The 15,381-nt window shown below is 38.5% G+C and overlaps 1 protein-coding gene across 8 annotated transcripts in view; it reads left to right on the top strand.

Annotated features, from left to right (window-relative positions):
* Positions 1-15,381, top strand: part of GLRA2 (glycine receptor alpha 2) — a 128,290-nt gene that overhangs the window by 34,815 nt on the left and 78,094 nt on the right. For 7 of the 8 annotated variants that reach the window (XM_040655188.2, XM_040655190.2, XM_003640518.6 and 4 more), the window contains exons 5-7: positions 7,353-7,435; positions 8,754-8,891; positions 11,616-11,830. In XM_040655188.2, coding sequence (XP_040511122.1) covers positions 7,353-7,435; positions 8,754-8,891; positions 11,616-11,830 — 436 coding nt within the window. The remainder of the gene's footprint in view (positions 1-7,352; positions 7,436-8,753; positions 8,892-11,615; positions 11,831-15,381) is intronic. The other variant, XM_040655180.2, reaches the window with a different exon arrangement.

The following is a 15,381-nucleotide window of genomic DNA, read 5'->3' as shown; positions in this document are numbered from 1 at the left end:
AAGAGCTACTTAAACTGAAGGAAATGCTGCCCGGACAACAGGCATCAACAAATAGCTCCACACTGGTCATAAGGAAATTTAAATTGGAAGTTATAGTGTTTCCAGTCATCTATACTTTGAATTCCCAAGCAGTATTCCAACAGAAATAGCGGTGGGCATAGAGAGGAACAAGGGATCATTAAACAGAATCATAGAACCCAATATCCCAAGTTGGAAGGGACCTACACAGGTCATTGAGCCCAACCCCTGGCTCCACATAGGAATGCTAACACTCACATGCTCCTTGAGCTGCAACAGGTTGGAGCCATGCCCACAGCCCTGGGCAGCCCGTTCCATGACCACCGCCCTGTGGTGCAGCCCCTGTCCCTAACCTCCAGCTGCCCCTCCCCTGACACAGCTCCATGCCGTTCCCTCGGGCCCTGTCGCTGTCACACAGAGCAGAGCTCAGCACTGCCCCTCCGCTCCCCGTGAAGAGCTGCAGCTGCCATCGGCCTCCCCTCGGCTCCTCTGCTCTGCGCTGAACAAACACAGGGACCTCAGCTGCTCTTCACACACCTTCCCTTGATTGGTTTCAGAAGGGATTAGATTAAACGACTACATGTGTTAACAGATTATCAGATTGGATGGCCCAAGATGTACCTTCAATAGTCCTATATTCTTGCATCTCAGATGCTCAGGACTCAAACACACAAAGAAAAGGCTTTATTTTTCCAAGCTAAAAAAAGTGGGAAATGCTGTTGGAGAATAATTTGTACGCACACAGTTGCTCTTGGCTGACGGGATTAAAAAATAAAAATAAAAAGTTGGCAGGGGTTACTTCTGGATTCAGTGGGATTACATAGCAAGCTACGCATCTGCGTACCTGCTCTCCTCATAGGTAACGATGATGTCTGTCTTTGACTGCTGGTGACCATTTACCTATTGAACGCACATTAGAGCAGTTAAATGTTTGACAGAAAAAATGTAGGTTCAGGAGCTGTTTCTAATTGAATGGCATAAAAAAGTGTATTTTCCTGGAATATGCTCACAGAGATGGAGGTCTTTTGCCAATTGCATTACAATATATGACTTGAACGGGGATGTCATCATGCCAGAGGGAAAGGAACGGCATGCTAAACACACACTGCAGGAAAATTAATACAGAAAATAACAGAGGGAAAGGGGAGATGAAACTGTATTTTTAATGGAATTCATAATTTAGCTGTTTCATGAAACCATACTTGAATTTAATTCCTCAGATTTGCTTGAACAAAAATTGGGAAATCATTTGCTGGCAACTCATGTGCTGGCATTGCGTACCTACAGACAATGCTGGCATTACAATGAGAAGTGGGAAGCCCATAATGAGAATCCACCACTCTGTTTGTTTTTTGCCAGCTCCCGTTTTAAGCAGTGCACGAAGCAAAGCAAGCACTGGAGGGAGAGACAACACGATCCTAAACAGCAGTACGTGTTACTCCAGCCTGCATCTCTTTTTACAGTAGCAGCCAAGGCTCCGCATCTCCTCTTAGCTCAACTTCAGCCCATTCCCATCTGACAGAAATGAAGCTGCAGAACATGACAAACATTAGAGAGGGATTCCAGGGCTCCTCAAAAATAAGGGAAAAAGCAGACAGTTTGACTGTTCCGTTTAACAGGACAAAGCCTGTAGACTGTGAAAATTACCAGAATTGACATTCAAAATGATGAGTCAGGTCTCTGAAAAAATAATGAGATGGACTACAAAATGAAAAGCCCTTTAAAAGAGGAATGTCACTGGGATTTTTTTTTTTTTGGCTTTCTGATGTATGAACAGTGTGTGTGCTCTCCTTTCAGGCACAGATCAAGATCCCCGGGAGAGGGGGATGGGAAGGATATAAAGAGATTTTACATTCTCCTGCCTATTTCAGTGCCACTAGTCTGAATGGCATTTGCTCCCGTGTCATGCAATGCTGTCATGGTTGCTGTGCAACTCCATCTCCCCTGCCAGTTAATGGGGAACTTTGCCTGCTTGTGCTTAGGCAATATTTTTATGTTATTTCAACAATTGTAAGAATCAAAAATCTAATCTTCTGAAGGGAAAAAAAAAAAAAGAAGCTAAAATGTTGTTTGTAACTTCTCCTGTCCCACTAACTAAGATGTGAATGAGTGTCACTTGAAAGAATGAAGGGATAAGAATAGGAGCAAAGAGTTATTTTTGATATCATGCCCGCTCATGGTGAGGCTTTTGCTGCTTTTCATGTTTGTGAGGAGCCAATCATGCTTTTTTTAGGAGACAGGAAAGACTTGTGCCCTGATCTCCAGCACTATTTAAATTTCCAGCAGTACCTCTGTAATTTTGGAGTCTGACCCCCCGTATTTGCTCATTTGGAAAAACGTTATGAGGCAGCTGGTGTTCCATAGCCTGCTCGCAAACTGCCACACTTGCAGGTTTGTTCATGAAAATGTCATTTCCTTTCTTGTCAGACAGATGGGAGATCCAGATTCTCTTGTGGGATCAAGGCCTTCTTCCTAGGGGAGAGCTATCGCCTAGACCAAGTGAGGTTCTGGGGGAGTCACAGCACACCAGCTGTTAGCTGCTTGTAAGCGTGAAGTGTGTTGGAGTACAATTTAATGTTTGCTGTGGATCAGGCAATTGTAGCTCAAATGAAATATTTTCTTACGTTTCTAAAAAAAGTAGAAGTAAATATTGGATTATGTAATACGTAAACCCAGTTCCCCAAGGGCCTAACCCAGTACTGGCAGTTCTTTACTTCAGTTTTACGTTTCTGACCATTCACAAGATGTTTATATATGTAACATTCTGAAGTGCTTTTCTAGCATTTTGGGGTTATCTAGATGGAACACCTGTGGCTGGAGCCACAGATATTCAGTATTATGATGATAAGCATTAGTATTCAAAAACTCTAAGATGAAGAAAGGGATTGGAGATGATGTTGAGAATAATCTGCTCACAAATATTGGAGAACTATTGATTTATCTTATTTATTTATTCATTGGTATGTAAGGAGTCCATCCTTGAGGAATTTCCACTGATGGTGCTACTTTGGCGATTATGTGTCAAAACATGGACTGACCCCATGTCTTAGTACTCCAAAGACAGATGGGGGTGGGATGTGCAGGAACTGGGATAAAAGCAGGACAAAGGGGAAGGGAAGAAGATAAGGTCCAGCAATAAATAAGGACACAGAGGAAAGAGGCTGGGGTTTTTGAAATGGATGAATACAGAAAGGGAGAGATGTAGGGTGGACAGGCAGGCATAGGTGGAGTGGGCAAAGTGTGTCCCAGAACCAGAGAAAGGGTAGGACAAGGGAGAAGGATGAATAGGAATGAAGTGAGCGCAGAGTGCTGCTGAACTTCATTGCAGTGCACGTGAATACCTCTGTACTCCCTCGGCTGCATGTATGTATGTCACCCTCTCTGGCTTTTCCGCAGTTGATGACGACTGGCTACTGTTATTTTTAGTGCATCTGTAGTGTCTGTGCTGAGCTCTGCTGCTGGCCCATGTGAGGCCCAGCCTGTTTCTTTCTGGAGAAAATACTGACGTTGCAAAACAAAGCATTCAGGTGTTAAAGATCACAGACACGGACATTTCTGATTAATAACATGCTATCAGGCTGTTTAACCTTTCCCACAGGATGCATTATTCTGGCTTCTATGGTAACACAAACCATGGCTTTCAGAACTACTGTCCCCCTGCTTGCAGAAGTAGGAAACACAGACCTTTGAACAGTGCTGTTAAGGTATCTTTCTGAGGTTATCAGAATTGAAAGATGCAGAGCTGGACTGGGAAGAGAGACAAGCCCACAGCCCAGGTCTGAACAGTTTTTTCAGGATGTTCTGGTGAAACACGGGGATGAAAGAGGGGACCCTGGGTGAAATGCTGGGTGAAGTAATCCCAGCGGTGCCCTTTGTACCTTGAAGGAATTATAGGAATCAAGAGATGCTGCTCAGAAGGACAGACCTTGTGTATGAAGGAAACCTCAGGAAGTAGGTCCCTAGAGTATGTGAATTACAGCCCTGACTCTGCTACAGTATTGCTCAGTAGTTGTTTCCTTTTTATTATTATTTTGTCACAGTGCTGGCTAATTTTTCACTTTCTGCTTTCTGGCTCTGCTTCTGCATTTTGTTCTGTACAAATTCCAGGGCTCAGTTCTTCCTTGACAGTGGGATGGATGAGGGGAAGCAGGGAGTCACTTGGCTTTGCCTGCAGGGTGTCCTGCTGGCTCTGGCGCTGCGCCTGTGTACACAGAGGGATCCCCAGCTCTGCAACTCTCTTCTGGTCCCTGTCTGCTCTGTTAAGCCCCAGAGCTCTTCCCCCAAGCTACCTGTGTAACCCAAGCCTGAGTAGCAGGGGATGGTTACAAAACATGTTGTTTGTACATCTCAACTGCATTGATAGCGGGGTGCTGAAAAATAATTGTTCTATAGCAGTTTCTTCTGATGTATTAATGATTACAGTATTCATCAATGTAATTGCCAGCTAAAATTGCACTTTGTACCAAATCTCCAGGGGCTCCTCTTTAATTTGCCAAGTAAGTGTGAGACTTTTTATTTATTTATTTTATTTTTTTTTAAAGTATTTTCTGTCAATGACATTGTTATAGGCAGTGTGGGGAGCTATATCTGCCTAACCATTTCTGATCCTGCTTCCCTATTAGAGTAAATGTACAAGTAGTGACATGGCAATGGAATTGGTAAAAAAAAAATGCGGAATCATGTTTTTACTATATAAGATTCAACTGCTATAAACTGACCCACCAGCACGGACTTCATTTGAGCTACTTCAGACTCCAGTAGCCAAACACTTAGCTTGTAGTAGTCTTGTTGAAAATGAGTAGGTTTATAGACAATACCAGGCAAAAAGTGCTGAGTTCAATACTTATATTAATCCTGGTAAAAGGGATTACAGAAGCTAAGATGCGAACTATGAGTGACTACTATGCTGAGATGATGAACAAGTTAAAAGAGCATGATCTCTTGTGCTTGCCTCAGCAATCATTGAATAGAAGTTATTTTCCAATTGTGAGGGTAAGCAGAGAATAATTTAGGCTTTCTAAAAGACACTGTGGCTTAGGGAGAGAAAGATGTCGACCATTATGTGAAACAGCATAATGTTCATTTCCTCAACTCACCTCCAGATGAATAATTGACATATCCATCTAGCCACTAGGGGAAATAGATCATCAACTTCATCCCTGAGAGGCTTGGAAGCACTTGAGTACTCGTGAGTTTCATACTAAACTAGTAGATTAGATACTCCTGCCCATGTATATAGTTAAACCCTCAGATTTCTTGAGGGTTCTAGGGAGGAAAAAGGGATGAAGGGGAGAGGAGACAGTGTACAGCCCACGACTGATGGTCAGTATAATCTAAATGGATCATATCTTCTTCTTCAGATGATGATATATTTTGCAGCCTTTTAGAAAATCATTTGCATAAAGACACACTTGAAATGAACTTCAGAAATCTAACCCATTTTCAGAATATGACTGAAAAGAAGGATGAGAATTTGGTGTGCCAACATTTCAGGAAAAAAAAAAAGAAAAAAAAAAGCAGAAGCAGTCTTTTGTCAGTACTGGGGATTAGCAATTTAAATAGTTCAATCTTTAATCCAGGAAACTAGTAAAATGAGGCCAATTAACACTTGCAGGACACATAAAATATTTAAAGTAGTAAGGGGCATGTTTTCAGAGGCATTCTTATCTCTACTAAATGTGTTCTTTTTTTCCCCTAAATGGCTTATATTTTTAGTGCTGATGCTATGTGCTCTCAAAGGTTAAGTAAGAGTTTATTTACTGCCGTGGTGTAGAGAGGACTACTGGGTGATTTTCTTCATCTCAATACACTTTAGTGTCATCGACAACCAATTTCTGATTTCCTGATATTGACATTCTGCACATTGAAACCTGTGTCAATAGGACAAGAATGGTACATTATGTAGCTCATGGGTAAGCAAAAGCACAGAGATGATGAGTAGGATTTTTGATCAAGATGATTAAATTTTGATTTTAGTTACCTAAATATCATCTTCTTATCATAGTGATTTGATTGAAGGATGGTAGGACTAAGAAGTACAGTCAGGCCTTCCCAAAAAATTCACATGGTAAAGAAACAGACTGAACTAGATTTAGTGAGCTGTGTGTACTGAGAAACCCAAATGACTTGAGGAGCACAAAATCACTACAGGGGACAGAGTTGAGTGAAATATGTCTCCATATATATTACATTTGATTTTGTGACTACACAATTTCCAGGCTAGCAGCTGGTCCATTGGTTCACTGGCATAATTAAAAATGTATTCCCATTGTACCATATTAATGCTTTAGTGTACCTTCAAGTGAGACAGTTTAGTTCTTGTACTTGATGACAAGTGGATAGGGAGGTTTTTGTTTATTTGTTTTCTTTGTGTTGAAGTGTTGAAGGTAATCTGAAATAATGCATGTACTCTTTTCATATAACTTAAACCAAACTCTTAATATTTTTTCTCTGTGCTTTTTTCAAAGAAAATAGTTATTTGTAATTCTGTCAACCCAATATCTTGTTTATTAAAAACATTTTCTTCTCCCCATGGTAACAAGAAAACAACAGTGGAGAAGAAACCTTGAAACACAGATTTCAATCAAATGTAGAAAAGTAAACTAAACCAAAAATAATGAGAGAGAGAGAAAAAAAAAAAAAAGAAAAGAAAAGAAAGAAGCAATAAGCGCATTCCTGTCCAAGTAGAATTATGCCATATCTGGTACAAAACAGCTGAAATATTAAGAGAAATTTAGTTTGTATGATAATGTTCCTTTAGGCTTACTTTCTTGTTCCTGCAGTCTTTATCTTTTAATGCAATGCAATTCTGGCTTTTACTGTATTGTTGTTGTTGTTTTCTTTTAATGGCTAAGAAGTAAGAATGAAAGGTTGGAAATGGCTCTCATACACAAAAAAGCACTTCCTGTTGAAGAAACCCCTTGATTTTTATGTTTTCTTCCTTTGCTGTTCCAAAACAAAACCTAAAAGCGTATGTCTCATAATCAGTCATTTTAGATTTTGCATTATCTAGGATCACTGTTATACGTATAATATTCACTGGTACACTAATGGGGAGCATCTTTTGCTATCTTGCTATTCTTGCCTCTGCCTCTGTTCTGTCCAGCCAGTGCAGCCAGTGAGAGCCTGTCTTGCTTTACACATTCTATCTGCACAGGCTTTTATGTCTTTAAAACCTAAGAGGGGATGAGGAGTCCATCTTCTGAGGCTCTAAGATTTGGCCTTGATCCTTCAAAGTATAAATATGGGGCTTTGAATAAAATCTGTATATTTCTAACAAGTGCTTTTTTTTTTTTTTTTTCTTTTTTCCTTTTTTTTTTCCCCTCCAATTTTAGGCTTACTTTAACCTTATCATGTCCCATGGACTTGAAGAATTTTCCTATGGATGTACAGACATGCACAATGCAGCTAGAGAGCTGTGAGTGTCCGATTGCTTTGCCTTGGAAAAAAAAAAAAAAAAAAAACGAAAACAAGTCTTATAATAATTTTGGTGGTTTGATAGTATTTACATTGCTATATTTGTGTGGTCAGAATCAGTATTCTTCTCCTGCTACGGAAAGTTCTGGAGGAAATGTGCGTTAACTAAAATGTTGTTCCCTACTCTATGCTGTTCCAGTTCCTTTCTTTATTCTCCCACCTGTCCCATCAGGGCTGTGTCACTTCCAGGAATAAGCACAGCAGTGCCATACCTGAGAAAACATATCTCAAGAAAGTAAGAACAAGTAGGTCACAGCCAGGGATGGGTTATGTCTGATCAAGACAAGTCACAGTCTTTTGAAAAATGTGAGCAACATACTCCATGAAGCAGAGATCTGTGATTTCACAAAATCATGGAATGATTGGAAAGGATCTCTGTGCTCAGCTGGTGCAACCCAGAGCAGGGTGCCAGGCCCATGTCCAGGTGGCTTTTGGAAATCTCCAAGGAGGAGACTCCACAGGCTCTCTGGGAAGCCTGTGCCAGCCTCCATCATCCACACAACACAGAAGTGCTGCCTGGTATTCAGAGGGAACCTCATGTATGCCAGCATATGCCCACTGCCTCTTGTCCTTTTCATGGACTTAGTATGAGCCAGTATGTGTCAAGCCACCTTGTTTTTTTTAGTTTTTATTTTGGTTTTGTTTTGCTTTGTGGGGAAGAGATAATGGGGTTTATCTATACAAGTATGGGCTGCAGATTATTACTTGTCTTTGAGGCTGGAGATTGAACACAGCTTGTTTAGTTTTCTCATAGCTGTGTGGCCACTGGAGTTGAAAAGAGACTTCAAAGAGCCCAAGTGTCTCTCTAACACCTTCACACCTCTCTGGTACATCACAGGTTTACAAAAGCTGCAGACCCACTATCACATATTTTAGAAATCCTGGTTTTGTTCTGCCCAACAACTACGTAATCAGAGAATGATGGAAAGTAAGCAGAATGCTGGCTTATACATAGACGTGGGAAAATGGCAACTCATTTGTAAATAGTATCTTTCATGGACCATAAAAATTATTCTTAGTGGCAAACCAAGACAGTATTTCAGAATTTAATTATGTTACTTATTTGTTGCTCTTAACATAGAAGTAATGCAATATTAGTAACAAGCAACTAATTGCGATTGTGCTGTAGTTAATCAGATGGCTTAAAATTATAGCTAACATTTACTGGAATAATTAACATATTTCTAAACTGTAGTAATACTTGCCTTGAAGGTTTTCTGTTAGTTACTATGTAATAAACTCTGATTTCTTTGTTGTAGTTGGCTACACTATGAATGATCTGATATTCGAGTGGCTGAGTGATGGACCTGTGCAAGTTGCAGAAGGTTTAACCTTGCCACAGTTTATTTTGAAAGAAGATAAAGAACTTGGTTATTGCACAAAACATTACAACACTGGTGAGCATTATTCTGTTGTTGTTGTTGTTTTTTGTTTGTTTTTTTTTTTCCTGTGAAATGGGAAAAGATGGGTAAAATTAAAAAAAAAAAAGAACTATTTTAAAATTAAAATTGGATTCAGCCACAAATATTTTAAATCTGAAAAATATATCCTTTTTATTTTTTTTTCCTTGAATGGTTTTTGTTTTTCTCCCCAAATTTCCTTGAACATCATTAAGGATACTCTAATACACATGCCCTAATATTCTAAAATGTTTAAAATCATTATGGTTTTAAAATCTTAACAAATGTAAAAATCTCATCAGTCTGATTTCCTCAAAATGAAGCTTTCATAACAAACTGTTTTCTCTAATATTGATAAATCAGTTTTAATGTACTGATTTTTGAGCGTGATTTCTTTCTTCATTATATCAAAATGCCAGTGAGGAAAAATATCAACTTTTCACCAATTTTTGTATGAGGTCTAATTTAAGAGATGTAGCATTTGAAATGGCAATGCTTTCACTGCTGATCTGAGTAGAGCGCAAACATAAAATGGAAAATTGTTTAATAGTCTTGTTCTTTTCCTAGTTTACCTTTTTAAAAGTTTCAAGTGTATTTTCTGTCTTTAGTTATACAAGCAGGGAGAGGTCTGTTAAAATTTGGATTTATCTGCTTGGAGTCTAATTAATAAGGACAGTATTCAGAGAACAGTTTGCTGGATGCTTCCTGGGATTACATATAATCCCTGTCATCTAAAATAGTTGTTTTTTTTTTTTTTTCTTCGTTATTTCAGCATAAGGGCCAATCTGCTTGCATCAAAGACATTTGTTTTACTCTGTGAAATAAAACAACATGAGATGTTCTTCCCCTGTCAAAAATAAAGCCACATTCCTTTCTTATGAAAATTACTGTCTTTAGTTTTTATAAATGCAACTTCTCATTTTGAGGCCCAAAGTGCCAAGGAAGGATTTTTTTTAATTCCACAGTCCAAAATAAGTGTAAATCAGGACTGTTATTACTACTTGATTTTTTCCCTCATATTTTAAAGGGATAATCAGGAGTAAATTCCAATCAACATAATTTGAGTACTTGAAATGTGGCCATTGCAAACTTCAGCTATCTCCTGTCCCATGACTCAAGCTCCGAATAAATGTGTTAATCTGCTTTTCTAGTTGACTCCGAGGTAGCCATTTTGCAGGGTGAAGTAAGAGAGGAAGGAGAACATGGACAATAGTTTTCTTGTGTACTCACTGAGATTTCCCATGGATGATAAAAATGCCAGTTAGTAGCTCCCACTTCATGTATTTCAACAAAATATCTGCATAATTAACAGAAGTTTGAAGTAAGTACCCTGGAAAGGGGAAATGAAGAGCAGGATTCATGCAAAATAAACACCTACGTGTGTTTACATTGCTGTCTTTTCTGAGGTATGCTCCTTCAGTTTTGGCGTGAAATCAAAATATGGATGAAAGCTACATTATTCAGCCTTTTCATCCCACCCATGCTGCAAGGAGCTCTGCTCAGGTTGTGCCATTGGAATCTGGGGAGTGTTTGACAGCTTGGGCTACTCCAACACCATCACCATCACAGGTGGAACCCCATCTTTTAGAAGAACAGAACCCTTCTGTTTTGGCAGTCCTGATGTACCACTACACAGGTCTCAGAATCTGAATCTGTCTTTGGCATGACAGATCAGGTAATTGATATCACAACTTCTGTCTTTCCAGATTATTCAGTTTTTCTCCCCTCTTCAGTTTGCCAAATTGCCACTGTGTTGTACTTTGTGCCAACTCTCACGCCTGTCTGAACCTGCCATTCAGCTTTGTGAGAAACCAGCAGAAAAGTACGTTTATCACAAAAAAAAAAAAAAAAAGAGGAAAATTCTCCTTTCACCCACAAATAATGAGGAAGGCACAATGCATCTCAGTGCTTTTGCCCAACTGACACAACAGAGGGTCATTGAAATAATTAGTATGATGTTTCACAAATGACAGAAATTCTTGTATTTGGGTTAGTGAACCTTGAGTGAGAGCCTTCATATAACTAAAACCCCAGCTAAGGCACATCGATTTGGAAAGCAGCAAAAAATGATTGGATTAATGGCGAGCTGTTGCAGCTCAGGACATTGCATTCCCCACAGCATGGCTATCTCTACTTTCTTAAAATTCTGTCCTCCTCTACCCATGCAGAGTAGATATTTATTGTATGAAGAATCACTTACCTCCCACGAGAGATTGTTGAGGATTTCCTGGAGTTAGATTTTTGGTGAAACTCAAAGTCAACTTTAAATTGATTCTGCTATAAGAAGTAACCCACAGACACAAGTAAATGACGTGAACAGAATGAAAAGGAGTTTAATTTACCACAAGACATTAAGACTAATTTTTTACAATTCATCTAATTACATTTGTTTTATCTAATGCAATTAAAAGAGCAAAATGCTGTTGTCCTTTAACATTAAACTTTGCATTTGAGTGAAACAAAATCTTATTAAATTTTAAGAAGAAAAACAACATTCTATTTTCTAGAGGTGAAACAACTGTACAGATACATGTTTTCTCAGTTAACGTAAAGAATTGAGTACAGTCTGTTTCAGGGACTCCATGTCCCTCCCACTCTTGAGCTCAACAAGTGGCTGACTCATAGCTTCAGGTTATGAAACAGGCTTCACATGTAGTTTATGTTCAGAAAGCAAGATAAAACTGTGCAAAAAGCATTCATGAAAGTAATTTCATGTTCTAGGAAAGTTTACATGCATTGAAGTCAAGTTTCATTTGGAGCGTCAGATGGGATACTATTTAATCCAGATGTACATTCCTAGCCTGCTGATTGTCATTTTGTCCTGGGTTTCTTTCTGGATCAACATGGATGCTGCTCCAGCCAGAGTTGCACTGGGTATCACTACAGTTTTGACAATGACCACTCAAAGTTCAGGATCAAGAGCTTCCCTTCCAAAAGTAAGGAAATAATTTTGTACCACTGGCTTGTTATTACCAATAAAAATTACAGTACTTTTGAAGTTTCTTAACTATCAACATAAGAATGTGTCTAATAAGAATATAACTGAGAAAGTGGTGTCAACATGATGCTAAACTGTTGCAATATCAATGCATTTGGATTAGTTTTCTGTTGGTTTATGGGATTGCCAGAGGGCTCAAAGCAATGGATTTTTAATGAGTTACTGCTAGCTTTGTCACTTAGGCATCGGCATGCAGAATAGACTTTCCGAAGTATCTAGGTACTTGTCTGGATTTCTGAAACCACTTTCCTGAAAACTGGATGTTTTATCTGGCTGGGGGCTTTATGAACTCTGTCTAATCTTTTCTGGACTGTTAGACTCCTGAATATCATGACATGGCTAGTTATGACTCTCAGTCAGGTGGATATATAAGCATACACATATATATATATATAATACGTATGTGTGACATATATACACCTGTAAGATATCTCTGGAGAATATTTTCAGAGAATTCCTGATGTCTTTCTCTGCTTCATGGTTGGATCAGTCCATGTTCTTATTCAAGTGATGCCTGCAGTCCTTCATCCAACCTACACACAAAAATATTCTCTCACTTGAATTTTGTGGTCCAGAGCAGCTGCTGTAGATGAGAATACAGATTACAGAATATATTATTTGATTAGACAACATAACAACACTTTTCAGCATGGGGACATCTTTAATGCTTCTGTTAATAGCATTCCCAGCAGAATTTATATTGCATGCTCAGGTTTTGTGCAGTTTTCTGAAAGAGAACTCAGAGGTAGATCAGTTAACAACAGTCTGTGGAGTCATGAGATATGATCCCTGTAGAATCCTCTTTTCAGCTGCCCAGAATCACAAGAACTGAGATCATTAAACTGTGCTAACAGTATTGAAAGCACAAATGTTGAATGTTTGTATAGCATATGATCCATTCCAAAAGGCATGTTGTGTTTTGTTCTGCTTTACCCTCAGTATCATATTCAGTCTCATTCCAAGTACTGTAATTTGTTAAAATTGAACTCATATAGACCAACTTTAAAAACTGCACAGATTGTGTTACTCTTCTGTTGGTACTGAGAAAATATCACTTAAAAATCTGGTGACTACAGCAGTTGGTTCAGCTTCACTTGTTCACTTGGAGCTATGTATAGTTTTCCATAAAAACTAAAAATATTTTATATATTAACACAGAATTTCAAATTGATAATTTCTTAACATTTGTTCAGTTAGTATTACCAAATGAACACTCTGAGAAGAAAGTCAACAAAGAGATAATCTTGGCAAGAACCATGCAGGATCTGTAGATAGCAAGCTCATAGTCACTGAAGATTGTGTCTAGATGGTACAACTCAATTCCATGCTGATATATTCCAGCTTTCTTCCAAATTAACTAACTTGGGAATTAGAAGTGGTACAATCACCGTAGTGGAGCTTTCCACCCACATTTCCAACAGAGTAAGCATACCCTACCAAGAAGCTCTGCAATGATAGCACATCCATAAAGATAATGCTTTAGAAAGACTTGATGGTATGCCTTTAATCCAGACGAAATATTTATCCTTTCTGAATTCTGTCTTGTTTGAGTTGAAAAGCATTTGCTGCATAAGTTTCTGGGCTTCTGCTGAGTAGAAGAAATGTGAAGATCCAGAATATGTTGACTGTAGCAGTTTGATTATTGGAGAGGTTCTTCTCTAGCTTCAAAATTAAATAGGTTTATCTCATCTGGAAGAGGTGACGTTCTGGCCCTATCCCATCCTCTCCTAGTTTTCTCTGCTGTTCCTTTGTCAGAACACATGTACCCCACCAGAGAGCCCAGCACATTTATTTCAGTGGGGCTGCACCTCGTTGCATTTCCACTCTTTGAATTCAATCAAGCTGTGTCTGAAGAATCTTGGGACTGACATGAACCAATATGCTTCAAAACAAACTTTCTGTGCACGTTTAAGTAGTACACCCATGTTTGTGTACAGGTCCCTGTCAGTAGTATCCGATTCCTTACGAAAGGAAGGAGAAAGTTCTTTTTTCTGTTGCTGTTGCAAGAACACAGCAATTTTAAAACCCTATCTGTAGCTTAGTATAAAAATTGTATTTCTTAATAAAATCTGTCCATCTGAAATGCATTTAGAAATAAAAATATGAAAATAATTGCTTCAAATCAGTGTTGAATCTGAAGTCCCCAAATGGCTCTTTAAAAGCAATGTTTATCTAAGTCCTGTCTACATATTGTCAAGACGCAGGAAGTTAGGCTGTCAATAAAACATTCATTTTAAAATTGCTCCAAGCATGAATATCCAAGAGAATCAGACATGACAGGATGGTTATTTTTGCAAGAGTACTGAAAAAACAGATGCAACTGTGCTTTGTGAGAACAGCCTATATTTGAATACAACAGTTGTACTCTTCCCCATTCTACCTTGTGCCCTATTCTTATTAACACATAATTAACAAAGCATCAACATCCACCAATTTTATGAGTAATTCCTTTATATATATATAAATAAATTAAAAAAAAAAAGTGAAGAAGAATTGTGCTGAGAAGAATCCTAGTTAGATTGGGTTTTTTTGTCAGTTTCTGTTACTATCTAAATGATGCAAGTGGTACATTTTAAAAGTAATTACCCACATATTGTTCTCAACCTCTACATGACATGACATGATAAATTTCTATTTGCTTGAAATCACTCTTTTCCATATTAAAAACCAATATTCATTTTGATACACAGCTTTTCATAACGTTAGGTCACAGCAGCGCAGACATTAGGCTTCCAGATATTGAAAATTAAACATAAGTTCAAGACTGCTGAAAAGAAAAAGAAAGAAACTAAATCAGAGAATGAAAATACAAGGGCAACTTCAAAAGTAATGCCTCCTGTTTTATTATGTTGACCCGTGGCGTCAGAGGGAGATGTTGGTGGTATGGCAGTAGAGGCTGAGCTTTCCCAGCAATAACCCATTATATCTTGTTGCCATATGACAGATGGCAGCAATCTTATAAAATGGCATCTGACATGAAAGCAAAGGTGTGTCGTTGAATTCTTGAAAAAATGGCACCCATTGACGTTCAGTGACACTCGCTGAACATTTCTGGAGACCAAGCACTGCATGTGAGCTCAGTGATGAGTGGGTGGTGCATTTCAGCAGTGGTGACAACAACAGTGGGTCACCTCCATGGGTGCATATTGTTACAAGTGTGGCATGCCAGCTCTTCTACATCACTGGTGAAAATGCATAGCTCGTTATGGTGAATATATTAAAAAATAGTGTTTTGTATCTGAGAATTTTCTCTGTCAACTAGTGTTATGGTACTCTTTTTAGCTGTTGTACTTTCCATGGAAATAGATAGGAGGCATTACTATCAGAGAAACTACAGCTGGTATTTGTGTTTGCTACACTTAAGAGAAAAATCTAGATAACTTCTTTCAAATGAAATGTGATTATACTCCTCCAATAAATTTTCACAGTCCTCCTATTATTATCTTCATAGTATTTGTAATTCTGCCTACAAATACAGGGTCAAATTCT

Source organism: Gallus gallus, chromosome 1 (assembly GCF_016699485.2).
Source record: "Gallus gallus isolate bGalGal1 chromosome 1, bGalGal1.mat.broiler.GRCg7b, whole genome shotgun sequence".
NCBI classification, from domain to species: Eukaryota; Metazoa; Chordata; class Aves; order Galliformes; family Phasianidae; genus Gallus; species Gallus gallus.
This window is presented reverse-complemented; position numbering and strand designations above follow the sequence as displayed.